This window comes from Gigantopelta aegis, chromosome 6 (genome assembly GCF_016097555.1).
Source record: "Gigantopelta aegis isolate Gae_Host chromosome 6, Gae_host_genome, whole genome shotgun sequence".
NCBI lineage: Eukaryota > Metazoa > Mollusca > Gastropoda > Neomphalida > Peltospiridae > Gigantopelta > Gigantopelta aegis.
In genome coordinates, this window is record NC_054704.1 from 39,792,762 (window position 1) to 39,815,325 (window position 22,564).

At 35.5% G+C, this 22,564-nt stretch overlaps 1 protein-coding gene across 1 annotated transcript in view; it reads left to right on the forward strand.

The window, feature by feature from the left end:
* LOC121374544 (multiple epidermal growth factor-like domains protein 6) overlaps nucleotides 1-22,564 on the forward strand; it is a 110,514-nt gene that overhangs the window by 4,119 nt on the left and 83,831 nt on the right. The window contains exon 4 of the mRNA XM_041501649.1: nucleotides 12,166-12,318. Coding sequence (XP_041357583.1) covers nucleotides 12,166-12,318 — 153 coding nt within the window. The remainder of the gene's footprint in view (nucleotides 1-12,165; nucleotides 12,319-22,564) is intronic.

Here is a 22,564-nt window from a genome sequence, read left to right on the forward strand (position 1 = left end):
GACCCAAACAAGGTTCGTGTGCATCAACATACAAGCTCTCTACAGGAGATGTTATAAATGCCCCAAGACAAAGCCTAAGTCCCTGACTGTGTATAGGATCTAGCAACTGCAAGTAAGACATGCGTGCCGACCCATACACAATGCACCCATAATCAAGTTTTGACCTCACAAGAGATCTATAGAGACGGAGCATAAACTTTCAGTCTGCTCCCCATTCTGTATTACCAATAACTTTTAAAATATTCAGAGCTTTTAAGCCCTTCGTTTTAACATATTTAAGATGGGGCACAAAAGATAACCCCCAGAAATTAGTCTCCTCCACAACCGGAATCGGATTTTTGTCCAAAAACAACTGTGGAGACCTCTTTTCTGGCAGATATGCATGCAAACCGTTTTTGCCTTTGAAACTCTAAAGATATTGTCAGTTGCCCATTGATGAAATGTATTCAAACAGAGCTGCAACTTACGTTCAGTGATACTCATATTGGACGATCTGTAACAAATCTGAAAATCATCGACATATAATGAGCAATCCACACCAGGAGTTAAACACTGGGTTAATTTTCACCGAAAATAGAGTTACAGACAGGATACTAACTTGAGGCACACCCATCTCCTGTGGGTGAATGCCAGACAAAGTCGCCCCCACCCGGAGAAATAGAAACAGGAAGTCGACCTCTAAGACCCATTCCATGGAGGTCGTTTAAAATCCCATACTTCCACGTGGTATCGTAAGCTTTTTCCAGATAAAAAAACCCCCACTGAAACCAAGTGCTGATTATGGATGAAATCCTCCCTAAAAAACGTTTCAAATCGAACAAGATGATCAACCGTGCTACGTCTAGATCTGAACCCACATTGCACGTTATTAAGCAAATTATGGGATTCAAGATACCAGACAAGTCTACGATTGATCATTCGTTCCATGGTTTTACAAATGCAACTTGTCAAAGTGATAGGGCGATAACTAGTAGGATTGGTTGGATCCTTGCTAGGCTTGGGAATAGGAATGGTAATAGCTTTCCTCCAATGAGAAGGAAAGTCTCCAGAAATCCAGATGTTATTAAACATATTCAAAAGAACCATTAAAGATGATTCAAGTAAATGTTTTAATAACTGATAATGAATTTCATCTGGTCCTACTGAAGTATCATGGGCTCTACGAAGAGCATCCTGAAATTCCTCCCTAGAGAAATGCCTGTTGTACACTTCAGCATTTTCAGATGAAACATTAATGGACTGCTTTTCAGCTTTAGTTCTGATAGATGTAAAAGCATCTGTACTGAAAGCAGAAGATGAATTATGAGAAAAGTTGTCTGCCAATGCATTGGCAATGTCACGATGAGACGCGACATCCGTATGAATGATGACAAATGATGAACTGTATTACTGGATTCTTTACCTTTGATTTTACGGATCCTATTCCAGACAGATTTCACTGATGTTTGTGAATTCAACTTGGAGATAAAAGTTCTCCAAGATGTTTTCTTACTCTGTCTAATCTTTCTGCGAGCCTTAGCCCTAGCAATATGAAATGCATCCAGGTTATCCCCAGTAGGTTCACGTTTGAACCTCTCAAGGAGCCTGTTTTGCTTTTTGAATGCATCTTTGCACGTATCATTAAACCACGGTTTATTGAAACGCTTAGGCACTGCCGAAGTGTTAGGAATAGTTTCATCTGCAATGTCCTTCAAGATGAAAGTGAACAAAGACATGGCGATCATCAGCATCAGTAATGGCAAATTGTTGCAGACGAGTGCTGCTGAGCAGATGCTGAAACTGACCCCAATTTGCCTTCGCCAACTTCCACCTTTGAACCCTTTCAAGTGATGGTGGTCCATCATTCTCCAAAATAATGGGAAAGTGGTCACTACCACAAAGGTCTGAACCAACTTTCCAGGAGAAATCAACAAAACGTGATGGACTACAAAGAGTTAAATCTATGGAAGTGAAAAAACCACTTGCAGAATGAAAATATGTACGACTTTTATCATTAAATAAAAGTAAATCGTTTTTTAGAGAATTAATTTTTCTAATTGTTTACCTCTAATATTGATATCCTCGCATCCCACAAAATGTGGTGACCATTAAAATCTCACATAATAATAAAGGGAGAAGGGAGCTGATCAATAAGATCTTGAAGATCCCTAGGATTAAAATTTAAATGATTACGAGGTGGCAAGTAAACTGAACATAGGGTAACAGTTTTATGAGCCGTGACCTTTATAGCAACAGCTTGTAAATTGGTATTTAATGTTACTATACTCTGAGGAATGTTTTCATTAACAAGAATGGAAACACCCCCAGATGCTCTATTTTCAGTTTCTTCAAACTTATGATGGAGGTTAAATCCTCTCATGGTAATATGATCAGTGTCCTTCAAGAAAGTTTCTTGAAGACACACTGCAAGAGGATTATGTTTTTTAATTAAAAGACTTAATTCATCAAAATTGGGCCTAAGCCCACGGCAGTTCCACTGAATGACTGAATTAGTCATCAGGTGGACGTATGGGATTAATCTTAGTTTTTTCTGTTGACTTAGACCATGAGTGAATTTGAGGCAAATCATCCATCTCATCACCCACATCCATAACCAAAGGACCAAACGAATTACTTATCGGGACAGAACACATCTCTTTTTTTTTCAGACGTCCCGAAGAGCACTCCTTACTGGATTTTTTTTCCTTTTCCTGACTGAGGAGGACCAATAGGGCCTGGCACCATAGCAGTCGACCAGCCTGATGGATTCTGTGAATCCAGAGATACTTGTGTAATTTGCGTAGACGTTGTTGGTGTCTGTAAAGCTTCCTGCTGCTTCTGGGCTGCCTTATCAGCCTGTTATCAGCAGCTTTTTCTTTATCAAAAAGCTTTCGATATTTAGCCTCATCATATCGTCAGTATTAATTGAAATACTTCTTATGGAAACCTTGACTGTCATAGCATATGATTTACCTGCTACGACAGGTGTTTCTGTTTCCACAAGTTTCCTTGCCTCAGGAAATGGCAAGTTTTTTCCAAGCTGACAAGCCCCTTCTGAATAGCAAATGGAGATAATTTGCTCAAGGCCCCATCAGCAGACGAACTGATGACCAGGAACCTCGGCCAAGATTCAGAAGTAACAACTTTTGACTTCTACAAATTCAAACTAGTGCTAGATTCTTCATCAGAAGATGACGAATCCACAACCTCGGTGTGGACCCTTTTCAGAAGTTTGAGATTTGTTTTTACCCATAGTGTAGAGTCATGAATTCATCAACCATGCCCCCACCCATCATAGAGTCTAACAAGGGGACATGAAACTGCGGATAACCACCAGACAATCATGCCAGGGATACATGGTTAATATACTCAGGCAATAAAAAAACTAAATAAATCACTTGATTGACCCTAGCCACCGCCCCAAGAGCAAAACATACACATGGTCATTCAAGGAATGGTTATTCTTGGCAAATATAATAAAAAATGTTTGTTCGCTCCAGAGCTTGGCGTGACCAGCCGATTGATCAGGTCGGGCCTCCCTGACCACCCGTCTGGCTGAAATCCAGGCCAAAGTGGTGTGTTGCCAGAAAACATACCCGCAGATATGCCCCCAACTCAACCACCAGGATCCCATCATCCAGCATTACGGGATGCGCCTCACGGCCAACAAGGTGCCCCAAAAGGGGAGTTGTGCTGTATTGTCCATTCTCAAAGAGAATGTTTCACCCCTGCACCACGATGAGGTTACAGCACGCGCAGGGGATAAACAAAATATATTCTGCAAGTCAATGTCAATGTTTGCGAAATGCCATCGAAAAATCGTACTGCTTTAACGTTAGAACAGATAATCGACGTTATTAACAAATCTGAGAAAGGCAATTTAAGTGCACGAAAGATAGCCGATCGTTTTGGTGTAGGACGTTCTGAGATTAATTCTATTTTAAAAAGAAAAGCTGATGTTCTGGCCGATTTTGACAATAATGTTTCAGCCGAAAGCAACAGACAATGATGACGTAAACAAACTAGTGTGGGAATAGTTCTAAAATGCGACAGCTGTGATATGTTTTAATATATGGGTTCTAATTTTGAACCTGTATATAAGGGTCACCTGTGTATAACGGCCACTTTTGTCATGTCCCTTGGGTGGCCGTTATATACAGGTTTGACTGTACATGCTCTCCCCTGCCAACTTCAGTCAAATAGTTGCCACTTCAAATCTGTCTGCCATGAAATATCGCAGTCAAACAGCAGACTACTTGCGCGGACACATTTCCGGAGGCGTAGCTCAGAATGTACCGTGGTTAGTCTGTAATTTTCGGTCAATTCGATGCCATAGGTTCGAGTCCCAGAAACGGCATGAGACAATTTGTAAGGCCAGAAAGGATTTAATTATCCTCTGCGTTAATATCTATATATTCATACATACATGCATACATATATGCATACATATGTATATGTATTGTTTGTTCGTGTATGTTTCTTCTTCAACACACTAGACAACAGTTGGGATTATTTTGAGCCAACTTGGGGCAGCATGTTTAGAAATGCGACAACTTGGGCAGTTGGGTCATTGTGGGCTTCAATAATACCCTTTCACGTAAAATACATGGGTGTCAAACTATAGTAAATGCAAACAAATAAAGTGATGATCAACATAGATATACAAATTCAAGAGTCAAATAAAAACAATGTATAGAACTGTGAACAAGTGCAAATATCACACACACACACACACACACACACACACACACATACACACACATATATATATATATATATATATATATATATATATATATATATATATATATATATATATAAACACATACACAAACACATACACATATACATACCGAGTTGGGGTGATGACGGCCAATTGTGTACGCATTCTTCCCGATGAAAGTACGATAAATACAATGTTTTAAGTAGCCCCTTCTCCCAGTTGATAGCATCTTCTGACGTCTATGGAAATGAATGAATGAATGAATGAATGCATGTTTAACGACACCCCAGCACGAAACATACATCGGCTATTGGATGTCAAACTATCGTTATGCAAACAAATAAAGTGATGATTTACATCAATACAAAAATTCTATATTTAAATAAAAACACAGTGTAAAGAACTGTGCAAAAACATAAATATTACAGATAAATACTGACTTTTACTAAAAATTTCAATTTGGCCATTCAAAGAGAATGTCTATGGAAATGAAGTAATTAAATTAAAAGGACATTCCTGAGTTTGCTGCATTGTAAGATGTTTCCGACTAATAAAATATTTCTACGGTTAAACGTATTAAATATATTTTCTTGTTTAGAATATCAGTGTCTGTATATTCAATGTGTTTCTGGTCGTCTTAATATTTGTAAGAAGCTAAAAATGGATTGTGTCTTCAAAAAATATCTTTTAGGAAATAAAATGAAATTTAACTTAATACATATATTAGAAGTATCAGAAAGACGTTTAATATACAGCCACTAATATTATATGCAGAAACATTATTATACAGTGAGACCTCGTTACAACGGGTCAAACTAGATTCTGGATGCATTGTGTATGGGTCGGCACGCAAGTCTTACTTGCAGATGCTAGATCCTATACACAACCAGGGACTTAGGCTTTGTCTTTGTGCATTTAGAACATCACCTGTAGAGAGCTTGTACGTTGATGCACACGAACCTTGTTTGGATGCTAGACGTGCAAAGCTTTCTCTGCAGTATGCTACCAAGGTTAAATATTTACTTAATCATCCTACACATGATGCGGTGTTTGACAACAAATATATGAAGTTGTTTGATGCAATGCCAAATGCTATTCGTACATTTGGTCTTTGCATTAAGCGTTTTGTTTGGGTTTTTTTGTCGTTTTCCAACATTGATTTAACTGACACTTTGAAAACTTCTTCATATTTTGTTTTACCACCTTGGTGTGTTACACCACCTAAAATTGTGTTTCATCTTTCGCATCTAAAGAAAGATCGTACAGATGCTGTTGTGTACAAACAGTTTTTCATGGAAATTCAGGACAAGTACCGTGATTACATTCCTGTGTATACAGCGGATCACGGGATGGGAATTATGTGGCTTGTGCTACAGTTTTTACATCAGACACTATCATTTCCATGAGACTGCTTGACTCGGCATCAATCTTTAGTGCTGAAGTTTGGGCAGCTATTAAATCCTTAGAAGAAATCAAAGATTCGATTGCATCCAAATGTAATTATTTTGACCGTATCTCCAAGCTTTGCGCAATATAAAACTGGGCCATCCCTTAATTGGGATGGTGATATGAAAGTGTGTCTTTTCTTCAATTGCCAATAAAGATATTGTATTGTGTTGGGTGCCCAGCCATGTTGGTACCACGGATAATGAACAGGCAGATTCTGCTGCTAAGTCTGCTTTGGATTTGCCTCATGCCAGGGTTGGTGTACCTTATACATAATATTAACCAACTTATCTTTTCGACTTGGCAACATGATTGGGATGGTGCGGTTGCGAACAAGCTTCATACTATCAAGCCAGTCTTGGGAGAGTAACAGTTCTCCTATATACAGTGCAGGAAGAATGAAATAGTCTTGTGTCGTGCTCGCATCGGTCATACCTATTTGACCCATTCATTTATCTTAAAGACCGATCCTCCACCTCAGTGTAAGAACTGTCAGTGTCTTCTGACGGTGCGCCACATTTTGGTGGATTGTAAGCATCTTACAGAAACTCGAAAAGATATATTTGGACCACGAAATGTGATGGAATTCTTTCGATTTCATCCAGAACTTATTTTACAGTTTCTACGTGATACTGACTTTTATTGTACCTTTTAATTGTATCCATCTGTGATATTTGTATTTTTGCACAGTTCTTTACACTGTGTTTTAATTTAACTGTTAAATTTTTATATTGATGTTGATCATAACATTGTTTTTGCAATAACCATAGTTTAACACCCAGTAGCCGATGTATTTTTCGTGCTGGGGTGTCGTTAAACATTCATTCATTCATTCATTCATTCGTTAAACGACCGTCGTTACTACGACATTTACACCACCCGACCACATATTGTCGGGACCAAACGTACATCAGTGTTATCCTGTTCATTACACCGGAATTCACACCTTCCGACACCGACAAAGCAAATTAGGAACAAACGTGCACCCGACGTCTGAAAACACCTCTTTACAACGACATTACATAATCACAGATACCGTAGCACGTTGGCAGTACACACATCCACTTAGAATCCTGTGTCTCATGCTGTCCGAGCTACCGATGTCTGCGAAATATGTAGACATGTATTGCTTTTGCAAATAAGCCTTCAGTTAACCAATTAAAGGATTAACTTTGAACAATATTTTTTGTTATCCCGCTATCACTGTATTCACTGTCAATATATGATGACTAGATACATCTCTATATTTTTGGTCAGTGACATAAGCCCGACTTGACTCGAGTATTTCAGACTAGATTTTCAATAAACATACTCTTTAAATCATTTCTTTTAGTACAGTAAATGCAAATACATTTTAGTTTTGCGATAACAATACAAAACTTGTATATTTGTTTATGAACTGGAGTTTAGAAACGCTTTTTGAATGTGACAGAATATAGCTAGCCTCTTACAAAGAATGACGTCGTGTATCTTGTATGACGTCACACGGCCTTGCTAGGTTGACAATACTCAATTCGCGTACATAGGCACTTGATGACAGGATAATGTAAATATTGTCAATATACCACAATATACCCCTCAAAATCCCTCTTAGCACACACTAGCCTACATACAAACCCCTGAAAATATTGCTGTTGTCAAAGAGGAAGAGAAAACAAATAAAATAAAAAAAATAAAAATAATGATAACCACTAACACGTAGCCTATATTGTTACAAGGCTTAACAAGCGTTTTCCCTACACTGAACTCAAAAATATAAATTTGAAAACTGACTTGAAATAATTGATGTTTAATTAATTAAACATTTTAAATCTCTGAACTGGTTTATGAAGTTGCAATAAAATGACAAATGTAGATATTATACAAAGTAATTATGGAACTTACATTTTCAAAGTCAAATATATAATAATAGAAAAGGCATGCAACTTGGTACTCATCTAGGACGGAAGTGACCTTTAATATTCCAGGTCAACCAGGTCAACCAATGGGATACTTTTGTGTTAGCACCGTCACATCAACGTAAAGATGAGTAATGAACAAGCGGTACATTTGTTTTTCATTATCTAATGTGATGGTATGTGGTGAACAATAGAATTATTTCATAACGTGTTGCTTTATAACCTAATTTAGTCTACATTTTTATACTGGTGTTGGTTTTTTTACTGCAAGGAAATACCTTGAAATGCCACAACAGCGTTAATTGATTTTCAGTAGCGTACTTTGTAGTTTACTTTGTTATTTCTTTATTTGCGTGCGTGTCTGTGTGTGTGTGTGTGTGTGTGTGTGTGTGTGTCATTGCAAAAATTATCATTATCATTTCCATTAGTATTATTAGCATTTATTAGTATTATTAGCATTTATTAGTATTGTTAGCATTTATTCAAAACGGTCCCGTTTTACGTCCTCGTAAGGCAGTGTTAGACACAATTGTACGACGTATACTTGTTTATATTTTTATATTAAGATTTATTTTTGTGCTAGGCCAAAGAAATAAAATTATAAAAAGTAAATAAAATACATTTTAAAAGTGTGTGTGTGTGTGTGTGTGTGAATGTGTAAAAACTTCATATTTTTTGCATACGTACTTTATGGATGGCCCCAGAATGGAAAACTTGTTTAATGCAGTAGTGTAGTACCATGAACATATTCAGTAGCTTTTATAATTTTGTATAATGTTACACTTTTCGAAATTTCCATGAATATTACATAATTGTGTCGTTTGCATACTGACATTAATTTTCACATTTATACGTTATTTAATACATAATTATTCACATATTTGTATTTGTTTTAATTCAATTTGTGTTTGTTTATTTCTGTGTTGAAATAATTTATTTATATATATTTCATCATTAATATCATTATCGCACATCGAATTCACTGGAAGTTATGCCTAAAGTCAAGCAAGATACCGAAACACATTTGTTTTTATGGTATTATTTTTACCTTGTGTAGTGTGAATAAATTATTGTATGAATAAGAATATATATATTACAAGGGCTGATTAAGGATTTTTAACAGGGTTGGGTTCAATAATTATGAAAAGGGCAACTGAAGGGAGCCACATATCTTGGGGGGGGGGGGGGGGGGGGGTCTGGGGCCATGCCTCCTCAGGAAATGTTTCAAATATATATGCCTAGAGACGCCTTTTCGAGGCAATATAGTGTTACTTTGCTACTGTTCTGTTTGGAACTCCTTGTGTGATAATTTCTTATGTTTAACAATTATAAAAGATGATTTAAAATTTGCCCAATTCTGAATAACGACATTTATTCCTATTAGTAATACTACCAAACACTTAGGCATACATATAGGGTTGCAAACGATCCATTAAGAATTTTTACACGGAGCACAGCTAATTTTGAGGGTAGAATGATGGAAATACATGTAAAAAGTTTCTCATATTAGCACATTTTGGCCGAATATCTTGATCACTTTTAGTCCAATTTTGAGTTTCTGTTCCAGCATTTTTGAGGTAGTTGCACCTTCCGCTCCTGTCCCCGTCTCACAAGCTTATGTTTAACTGGAACGCAATAAGTTAGAAACCTCAATTCCATTGCTTGTGACACCGCCACTGGCGTAGCCATGGTTGAAATATGGGACGGTATGTTCATATCTGCAGTTATAAACACGATGAATAACTATACCCTAAACTGATAAACAGTGGTTGAAATAATAAAACATTTTTTAGGGCAAAGTGATTTCGGCCTTGGGTTTGAAGAAATGTTTGGGAGCATCAAGACAACTGGTCAGCACCCATTACTCTTTTTCTCGTTCCAGCCAGTGCACCATGACTGGTATATAAAAGGCCGTGGTATATATCTTATCTGGTGGTGGAAATAAAAGATCCCATGCTACTAATGGATAAATGTACTTGGTTTCCTCTCTAAGACTCTGACTGTCAAAATTAAAATTTTGACATTCAACAACCGATGATTAACAAATCAATGTGCTCTAGTGGTGTTGTTAGAAATGTATTATTCACCCTACACATAAATAAAACTGTATAGGGGGTGGGGTCAGATCATGCTCGCCTACAAAAAAAAAAAAATGCTCGAGGGAAGGTTCGACCCCGAAAACCTGTGTACACGCGCCTGATTCAAATGTAGCTAGAGCAAAACAGACACATGATTTCCTTTTTCGTGAGTACAACAATTATATACACCAGTGAATCGATTTAATATTTTTTTCAAGATGAAATATTTAAAACTATACCCTCACCATGCTAAGCTTTAGTCTGTCGTCTGCTTTGTATTCAGCATTAACTCCGTGATTAAGGCCTAATTAATACCACGATAGCACATTATTTTGCATTATTTTGATTTAAGTTGTATATTACAAATATTAAAAACATGTAATTTAAAAGTTATTGTCAATATATATGTATATATTATTTTTATTTTTATTTTATTTTAATTTTATTTTATTCCAGTACTAATGTCGCTATACCTGTTCGGTACTTTTGGCTTCTTCTGTTCATTTTTTGTTATTTTGTACGATCTTTTTCCGGCGTTATTTATTTAATTTCTGATTGGTTGACCTGAAAGGTTAAACTTTATTTCCGTCCGAGATGGTCGGAGTTGCAAACCTTCTTCTTTTTATGGTCCTGATGAAGTGTTTTTAATACCTGATTATATCAAAGTCATAAGGTATTTTTCAAGAAGCATATGATACAAATTAAGCTGTAAAAGTATTTTTTTACTTTTTTTTAAAAAATTTCTCGTGTTGTTTCGTGTTTTAAAATTTGCATTATGGGCGGGGTAAAATCCTCATTTCGACATGCCCGGGAATAAAACGCAAATCAAAATGCTTAGGATAGGGTGCTGTTAAAAAAAGAAAAAAGAAAAAAAGAAAAGTACTGAATGTTTATCGGACATTGGGCTTTTAATCACAGTTCAATGCAGCAACCACCGTATCATGTACTAGTGTCATTTGGAAATGGTTTATTATCCTATCATCAAGTACCTATGTTCGCGTACACAAAAATGCAATAAATAATAATTTTGCGACTATTCTTGTAGGATTGCAGGATAAAAGAAATAGAGCCTCGCTGCATTCCGTATCTATTTTGTACACGAAACAGGTACCAATCGTAGATGTCTTGATTACAGTGAATGCACCTTGTTTTTATATTTAATGATGTTTTTTTTTAAAACATATTTAATGTATATATGTGTATTTGTTGTTTTAAAAAATAATTGCAATGCATTAATTATTTAAATGCTATTGAGTCATCAGTTAATATTAATCAGTATTTTTTGTTACGTTATTTTGGCAATGGAGATAACTCATGACAATTCGATACACCGGCAAGTTCGATATAACGACAAAGTGTCCCAGGGACGAACATGGTCGTTGTAACGAGTTCTGACTGTATTTAATATGCAATTACAATCGTTGAAAAGTCTATTAGTCGATAACATCTTAAAAACTGCAACAAACTCGTGAATGTTCCCTTTAATAGGTGTATGTGTTTGTGTGTGTGTGTGTGTGTAAACTGCAATTATCACCATAATCATCGAACACCCGAGACAGGCACGTTTCGTTTGACTGACCTGATTGACAATTCATTCATCTTTAAAATACTATGGACAACGACAGTTTGATCAATTCACACGCGCAGAGTTTTAGAGGTGCATAATCTATTACATCTTTATGGCGGGACCAAAAAATTAGGTCGAGAGATCGGGTTTATCGAGTGTTCGAAGTTTGAGTTTCCGATTGCCGTTATTACTAGTTTGTATAGCAAAGGCAGCAATGTGCGACTATTCGTCATTGATTGCATTATAACGAACAATACTGGAACCTATCTAACCTTCCATTAAAGTGTATTGTGTTTATTTATCATAAACATAATTGGTATACTTTCTTTTGATCGTCAGTTTATATATATATATATATATATATATATATATATATATATATATATATATATATATATATATATATGAATGTTAATTTAAACAAAAATATTGTTGAAGCGTTTTTGTACTAATATTTAGTTTATTTTGTTTTAGAATGTGAGGCTGGTGTGGAGTACGGTTCAAACTGTAGCAGGTCATGTGCTGATCGTCACTGTGATTCTCAAAACAAGCCAGTATGCCTATCAACTACTGGAACATGTCCTGGTGAATGTCAGCCAGGGTGGAAGGGAGACGACTGTACGGAAGGTATCCAAATGCACCATAAACAGTAGTTATTACCGACCGTTTATTAGCTACTACCCAGGAGGCAAAATCTTTTCTTTTTTTTAAATTGACCCGGCGTGCTTTAAAAGGTTTGCCACCTAAACTCATATCTACATATATCTATGATCACAGCCTATGTGGACAACCTTGCCAACAAGCTACTGAAAATGTGTTATTCGCTGTTAAATATGATGCTCCTCTGCGAAATTCACGCAGTGCTTTTCACTTGCTCAGTAATCAGATTTGGTCTCTTTATGAAAAGTTGATTTCAAATAAATTTGTTTCCATGGAATACGATTTTTGATAAAATGTGTCCAACATGACCTATCACACACACACACACACACACACACACACACACACACACACCACACACACACCCCTGCGCGTGCTGTATCCTCGCCGTGGTGCAGGGGTGTAACATTTTCTTTGAGAATGGCCAATACAGCACAAAATTGAAGTTTTGAGTAAAATTCAGTATCCGTAAAATTCTGTGATATTTGTGTTTTTGCACAGTTCTTTACACTGTTCTTTAGACTGTTTTTGTTTAAACCTTGAATTTTTATATTGATGTTGATCATCACTTTATTTATTTGCATTACCATAGTTTGACACCCAATAGCCGATGTATGTTTCGTGCCGCGGTGTCGTTAAACATTCATTCATTCATTCATTCATCCCCCCCCCCCCCCCCATCCCCCATTATTTTACTGGGGGGTCAACATGGAAACTTACTTTTTCATGCAAATGTTTGTCGATTTAAATCAATTCAAGGATGGCCAATTCAATAAAGTAATTTTCAAAATGCAAGATGGACGCTATTATGCGCAACATTCAAAATGCCGGCCAGAATGGTGAAATGTTCTAAGTGATTCACCAAATATATTTAAAATTCCTTTAATGCTTTTATCTTTCATATTTATTGCCACAGCTTCGTAGAAAATTGATAATCAAATATAAAAATACCCAAAATTGTCGTCACAAATAGAGCAATGTTAGATATGACATCTAATATACAGACTTTGTAAAACAGATTCACAAGGAAACACAATATATAGACTAAACTTGTTAAAAGTATGCCTTTATGTTGAGAATTTTATCGGAAATAATTGATGATGAACATAATTTATGTGGAAGTTTATCGATCTAAAGTGGTATCGGAAATATAATAAAACTGATTTTCGTCGATTATTTCTTTCATATTAAACTGACAAGTAAATATTTTGTAAATATCTCTTTAATGCTATTCTACCTAATTTAGCATTTACTTGTTTGGGCTCTCATTGATGCACAAGGTGGTGTTTACTGTTGAATTAAAAGAAAGATGTCAGTAAACAGGTGATTTGTGCACTTTATTGGAACAGACTTTTACAAATTTTGATCGACATGTGTCAATTTAAGTTACCCTTAAACAAACTTTTAATTTAAAATTGCAAATTAACTGATTATTTTGAATTCCAGCATAAATTATTAATTATGACCAGCATATTTAGAGAACATAAATTCAATATAAGTACATTAGAAATTTACACAATATTGCAACCAATTAAAGGTGCTATATCATAATTATGTGTGAGCATCTGATGGTGATAAAAATTCTACAATAAATTAGTTTCTACTAGTAGATAAACGTATTTCGTTATAATCACTTATGGGCATATATTTGAACATGTAGTCTTTAAATTTTAAAGCAAAATTTAATTTACAAAAAAACAAACATTTGCAATAGCTGTCATTATGCAATATTGAGATAGCACCTTTAATATAGGTATAATAGATCACAATGTTTCTTAATAGTTTTGCTCAAGTTACTTATAAATGTCTACAAATATTCCGTTTTGGAGAGGGATAGGAGTAAACCCTTCCATCAGTTACGACAGAGTGTATGCACGGACTTTTAAAGCAATTGGCCTGACTTCTAGTCAAATTCATAATGTTATAAATAAAGCACAAAAAATAAGGGTTGTCTCAAGAGTAAAGCCGGGAAGAAAACGTAAACGTTATACCTTATACGTGATACGAAGAGCGGTTTATTCGTTGTATGAAGTCAAGATACTAGCAGGACATCAAAGTCTTTGTTAAAGAAATATTCAGCTTCTTTCCTCACAACCACCAACATCGGTTCCATCCAGGGAAAGACAATAGAGTATTTTAGATGCTATGAGAGTAGTATGCATAATTCCCATCACTGATATTGGCTCTCCAACTTTCAACTCATAGGTGTACATGATTGTGAAGCACCTTAAGTTACTGCCAATTACTACTTTTCATCTCCTTGGTGATGATTGTCGCTCAGAAAGAGTACAGCTGAACTTTTCCAAAGAATGGCCATACAAAAGTATAGAACAGAGAATCTTTGATCTGAGTCAAATCTTACTAAAGCTGTCGGGATAGGATGACTTTTAATTTACAAATGACACTAACAAACAACCGAACTCCTTCATGACTACTAGTTGTCTGGTCTTTCACATATCGACAGTAATCTATATCACAAAAGATATTCAGTATATATAAGCGCACGAGACAAGGGCCTCGGGGGTGGGGACTCCCCCCCCCCCCCCCCTCCCCCCAGTGCTGGAGCAAAACCTAAAACTCGAGCAAAAATTACAGGAGATATTCGGAAAAATGTGCTAACTTGAGACCTTTTTACCATGTATTTCCATCATTTTACCCTTAAAATTAGTTGTAATACATATACAAATGATTCTTATACAACCCTATATATAGCTGTTTGATAGTATTGCTATTATGAATAAATGTTGTTGTCCAGATCTGTGCATTTTCGTTTAATTCTGGTGAAAAACAGCCTTCACCCTACAAAAATGGAAGTCCGTACGCCTATGTCGGTATAGATACATATTCGCAAATGCATGCAGTCTAGATACATACGTCTCTGACCTTCGTTAATTCCACAAAGAGTCTGACCCAAGGCTTACACTGCATATTGTATATGCTTCGTCAAGGCATGCAGACACTTGTCTGATAGCTGACTGTACTGATGTGTTCATACTGGTACGCATGCGTCTTATTGTTATCAAATGCAAGGACCATTTAAAAGAGGGATAATCTATCGCACGGTCAAGAGATTGGCGGAATACCTTGTGAATGCCTACCAGCTTTTTCTCTGACAACTAGGGGCGACTATACCAATCCATTATTTGGGCTTTCCAAGTTTAAGATGTTCATGATGCAGAAACGCCACGACGCAACATTCTTATTGACAAATGGCCCAAAAGGAAAAAGGAAACACCTGGGGAAAGTCAGTACATCATGCTACTCATTGACAAAGGGAGAATGATGCGATTCACACTTATGAAACACCTTCCTAGAATATCAAATTGGCCAACACCACTGACCTACTAGACATGGATGATCTAATATGATAATGATTCCAGTTTGATACCGATGATGACAGCTCGAAATCGGAAGGCAATGCTTAGTCCAGTGAAGAAAGTAGATGGCATTTATGTTTACAACACTGTTCCATATTATCACATTATTCTAGAGTGATTCACAACTGCCACACTGCCGTTTAGATTTAGGTAACATTTTACTATATATGATCCATAGTATTAGTTTATAGTCCATACCACAGGGAACTCCATTTTCTTACTATGGTATTTACTACAATTTATTTATTTCTGGCCCGAGTGTTTTCTAAACTGACACAAAAATAGTGTGAGGTTTTGTTTTGTTTTTGTTATTTCCAAAACACTTTTACATTTCTTCTTACGTCAGATCAAACTGAAATTAGTGTAAAAACAAACACACACAACACAAACAAACAATATTAATGGAGGCTGGGAAGAACTATAGGTGGTCATTTTATTCTTGTAGTACCCATTTAAGTATTTTTTATGTTTTCAGTTAACTGCAACAATATCGTGGCAATAAATATATAAGATAATGATAAGAACGAAATTTGAAATGGATTTGGTAAAACTATTAGAAAATGTCACCATTTTCCGAGGCCATTTTGAATGTTGAGCGTAATGGCGGCCATCTTGGATTTTTATAATTATTTTATTGAATTACCGAAGTATTTTTATTATAAAATAAGGAAATATTTCGGTCTTTGAAATATTGGTCTTTGTATAATGGGGTGGTCTTAGAACCGGGTAGGACGTTAGGTTGGGTTGCATTGTATATTTATAACTCTACGATTCCACATTCCAGCATTCAGCATAATTTGCGTATATAAAACTGCAGCGCTTGGTAGACAATATCATTTGGTGGTCCGATTTTTCTGGCAACGGCATGCTATCAAGCAATTTATTCAATTCTCCTTTTTGTCATTTCAATTCTTGCGCCCACAGTGATTATTGTGAACACAATTCTATATGTATAAACACTTAATTTTAAAATAACTTGTCCGTATATAGAAGAATTACACAAAGAAAATTGGATTTTTGGACGGCACCTATATATTGGCATATATATATTTGTGTTCTGGAGTGCATCTATTTGTAGAATTGCAGTTTTTTTTTTTTTTTTCAAAGAAAAAAAGATAGTTTGTAACAAAATGAACTTTATGTTAAGCCATCACATGACCATATTCTTCAACTTATCAGACAGCAGAAGAGCGCGTTTTTTAAAGATGATATGAACAAAATTACAGACTCCAGACTTTTTGTTGTAAATGTCATTTATTAAAAAGTCTACACCATTAGTGTGTTTTTCGGACATTTCTCAATGACTAAAACCTAAAGTAAACAAATGTGACACATTGCTGTCTTCCAACAAAAAGTCATAAAATATGTACAAGTACAAGCATCCAACACGGAAGGACAAAGCATATAATGGAAAAAAGGTGGCGTACAAAAAGGGCCAACGTGTTACACATTTGAAACTTTGACAAAACAAACCCTGTCGTGTGTAGTGACTTCTACAAGATAATCACCAGGGATCTGTCTGAGGTAGTACCCTGACAAGTGTTATACCTGGCAATAGAATTGTAAAATATGAAGAAAAAACAACATACAATTAACATATTAACTTACTAAAATTGCATGTAAGACATTACCTATTCCTGGCTACCTAGATGTCAATACAATAATCATCGTGGTGAAAGGGGTGGAGGTGGGATTTCGTAAATTACCTTGAGCAACGCCAAGCTTTTGTCTGCAGAAAATGGCTAGCGGGAACCTCAGTTGAGGGTGTGTCTCAAACATACAAAAGTGTGCTAGCGGATGCCTCAGCTGAGGGTGCGTCTCGAAATATACAAAAGTGTTGTACTTTACGACATCAGCCATTGTTTTCGTAAAACATTCAATGTTTTTAAAGTAAGTTCAGTTAACATAAATGCAATTATTTTTTAATAATTATGTTGTATGATAAACATGAATTCATGTTATAAAACCATTAGTTGTGTTTGTTTGCCAGATACCATTCTAGTTCAGAAACTAATAATTCTTTGTCGGATGATTAATTTAATTGGTCTATGTCCTAGTCATCCATATAACATGTATATCGGTGTGCCTTTTTTAACAGGGATTATGCGTCTCAAGATAATATTCTTATTTTTGTAGCCCCATATCACGCATTAATATAAAAGGACGTACCAAACACAGTTTAATTACGGTTATATGTCGTTGGGCATATGATTGAGGACCACACAGATAAAATGCAATAGATAGCACAAGCAAATACTGCAGATATGGAACAGAGGTAACCTAATCTATGTTTAACGAAACCCTAGAACAACAAAAATATATATATGGAATTGGGTGTCAAACAATAAAACTGTTGATCAAAATGTTGCTTAATCTGATCGAAGACTCACATAAGGACCATTGGGTATCAAATAAACATGGCGTATAGTCCTCTTAACAATATCAGTCAGTAAAATGAATTCTGTGTCGTTGTGAGTGAGTCCACTAACACCCTAGATTGTACATTGATTACCGGCCTAAATCAATTTATTCGAAACGTATATATAACTAATAATTATATAATACAACATAACACACACTAAACTAGAAAGGAAAGAAAGAACGAAAGAAATGTTTTATTTAACCACGCACTCAACACATTTTATTTACGGTTTAATGGCGTCAGACATACGGTTAAGGACCACACAGATTTTGAGAGGAAACCCGCTGTCACTACTTCATAGGCTACTCTTTCCGATTAGCAGCAAGGAATCTTTTATTTGCCCTTCCCACAGGCAGGATAGCACAAACCATGGCCTTTGTTGAACCAGTTATAGATCACTGGTCGGTGCAAGTGGTTCACACCTACTATTGAACCTTGCGGAGCACTCACTCAGGGTTTGGAGTCGGTATCTGGATTAAAAATCCCATGTCTCGACTGGGATCTGAACCCAGTACCTACCAGCCTGTTGATGCGATGGCCTAACCACGACGCCGGTAAACTAGAAAGGAAGGAGAAAATATCACATATATTGTATATCATGATGCATTTCAGAACAATTAAACATTTCCCTATTATATACAACTCTACGACAATGCTGCCAAATTTCTCATGGCTGGTAATCTAACAACACTAATATATTGTTATGAATAAATATTTGGAGGATTTTCCGTTTATAAGTAAATTGTGTTATATATGTCGCCTCGGAAGGTAGGTTTAGGCATATAACGTAATTATGCATTATCTAAACCATTGTACAACGCTTACTTTTACGTATGTAACTGTAAGTGGTCTCAAGTAAGGAATCCAGAGATATTGTTCAATAAAAAGATACCTGAATTTGTTCTACCCTGTTTCTCGTACGACCATAGCTTATTATTTTACTATATACCTGTCTTAGACAATGTATGCACATAGGCAGAACTCGTTCATAATTAATGGCACAACGTAGTTTGCAACTAATTTTCAATACCGCTGGCCGTCTTTAAACACACAACTATACACCTACACCTCACATCACATCACACCACACCACACCACTTAATTAAGTGAATAAACACCAAGTAAAAAGTAATTTCTAAATAGCATTGTTACAATCATGACACTATTTACGTTATTATGTGAACTTTATGGTATGTACTTTTCACTCGGTGAAACCGATAATTATGCATTCGCATTCAAGTATTCGAATATTTGGAGTTTTTAAGGTGCATGAGGAAAATTATTTTAAATGAGATGGATAATGTTGTTTTTGTTTAATTCTAAGATCGGTCCTGCATGCTGCTTGCAATGTGCATTACGTCGGTAAAATAAAACAAGTCTCCAGTTTCATAACAGAGTATTACTAGTACTAGTGTAGTCTGATGTGGGTGGCTGAAATTCATTAAAGGAATAGTTTGCAATAACCAGGGAATGGTGTTCATCTACACTAAACATATCTTGATTTCAAGTACTATTTGAAACAAAATTCTGCTACATATTCATACAAAAGATATTGCAAACTCTTCTAAGGGCCATATTGTATATATTATTCACAAACGAACATTTACTTTGAAACTTATTTGACGAGATTATCGTACCAAAATAGATACTAGATAACTAACTTGCGTACGTTCATTTTATGATTACCTCTAAAAACGGATAGTTTAACATTAATAAGGGTGTATACTACCAAAACAAATCTTATAGACGACAATAGTAACACATGTGGTTAAAACTCCTACCCGCAGTGTATCAATCAACAGAAACACCACGGATAAAAATACTACCTCCCCTCATCCTTAATGTGGATCAGTAAAATGTGGGGGTGAAACTGCTCATTTCAGAGATAATGGGTAGCGTCTATGACTACCCTAGTTCCGCACAACATGTGAGTACTCTCTGTACAGGTACCCCATACATGTTTCAAGCACAAGGCTACTTGACACAGTGGTACAAGATGAAATAACATTGCATGTTGCCCAGATGAAACTCTTTTTTTCACAAATAACACTCAAATTTATCACAAATAACAGGACTTGTGGTGTTAACTTCCCTATATAAACATGGGTGCATTTCGAACTTTGACCCATCCAGAAGTTATTTGGTGTATTATACCTATGTTGATAACATACATTTTTCAAAGAGTGTCCAGCTATGTGTTTTTCATGAATGAATGAATGAATGAATGAATGAATGAATAAATGAATAAATGAATGAATGAATGAATGAATAAATGAATGTTTAACGACACCCCAGCACGAAAAATACATCGGCTATTGGGTGTCAATGCAAACAAATAAGGTTATGATCAACATCAATTTAAAAATTCAAGATTTAAATAAAAACAGTGTAAAGAACTGTGCAAAAATACAAAAATCACAGATATATACTGACTTTTACTCAAAATTTCAATTTGTGCTGTATTGGCCATTCTCAAAGAGAATGTTACACCCCTGCACCACGGTGAGGTTACAGCACGCGCAGGGGTGTTTTTATGACAACCAGGATCTAGTGTATTCTGACATAAACTAACAACCTCACTCAAACTATTGTTTCTACAGTGCTACTTAATATAATGTACACATCATAAGGCATATATATTGTATACAGTTTTGTACAAATGCCATATGGCATATTAAACAACAAAATGTTTTTAAATAAAACTACTGTAAGCTGGGTTTGTGTGCTCAGGCATATATGTAGAGACAACATGGATAGTCAGAGTACCTCTACTCCTTAATTCCATTAAAACACATGCACTTGACTGACACCTAGATTGTGAAGACTTCAACAGGTTCGTCAAACGAAATATCAGTATTAAACAATACACTGTTTGACGAAGGAAAATCAACATGACTGTACCTGTATAAAGTAATGACTTAATATACTGGACATTAGTGTTAGAAGGAAATCCTGTATGCTGGGTGTGTGTGTCTTCAAGTCACCAGGTGTGGTAATTTCATAATGAACCATCAAAATCATTGACAGCCATCCATATTCCTGATAATATTTTATTTATAGCCTACTGTAGTTGAAGGTTTTAATATTTGTGATATCTGGAATTCTCATCCAGCTTTCACTTATTTACTTTTTATTAATTACTAAAAAAACAAAACTATTTTTAAATGACATAATTACCTGAACATCTATTTCCTTGCATCGTTTTCTAATCCAGATGAATACAATATGTATATTGGATGTATTCCTACAATTTGTAATCCAGCATTTTATTTAGCTAGTAACATTGGGTAATACAGTTTTAACAATAAAATAAATTATCAACTTACTCCAAGGCAGATAATCAAATCTGAAAAAAAGGTTCTGAATCTAATATAAACTTAAAATACTCTTCATGGGAGCAAACTAAGTGATTTTTTTAACATTTGATCTGGAGATCTAAATATATGTTTAACAAGCTTATTGTTATGTATAAGTAAGAACAGAAAACGCAATATTGACAACAAATTTAATTATGTATTTGGTAATGTTTTTCTTATAATTTACTTTAAAAATGTTGCGTAAAACTACATATTTGTCTAAAATATAACTTACCACCCTAAAAATATGTCAAAATGGCAATACAAATTAAGTTCTTTACAAATTTTAGTTTTTAGAATTTCATACATGAAACATACTATGTTAATGGAAATTAAAGACATTAACCCACTTTTGGCACACTATTTTAAATATAAAAATAAATTGCTATTAAAATCTTACTTCAGATTGCCTAGATATATTATCATGTTTAAGAGCAATTGTATATGGTATGTCAAATATCATGTAAAGAGAAATTATTCAAATATTTACAATATGAATTATAGACCAAAGCCGACTTTTCCTCAGTGCTAACTTTGATTGAAACCCTATTCAGAGCCATGTACAGTGATTATTGTCAAGGTGACGGTCATTGTGAACATGCATGGTCGAGTGACGAATAATTAATCAACCAGTATAGTTTAACTAAATACAATAAAAACATCTTAACATTTTATATTATGCACTGAATATGGCTATCGGTGTATACGTCAAATCAAGGCCATAGACGGACTACATATGTGGCTAAAACTCCTACTGCATTCGGATCCCAGTCGAGGAAACACCATTTTTTAATCGAGATACCCACTTCAACAAATTGGGAGTGAAACCTTAGTGTCCGCAAGGTTCTATTTTATTAAACATTTTTGTCCGAGTGGTGTGATCCATAGTACTGGTTTCATCAAAGGCCATGGTTTGTTGCTATCCTGAATGTGCATAAGCGCTATTAATATACAAAGATCATTAATGCTGCCTCGGACCGTGATAATTTTATCTAGCCTATCCTGGTCACGACATCTAGCACACATCGTATCTAGGTAACCATAAATCAAATGCATTT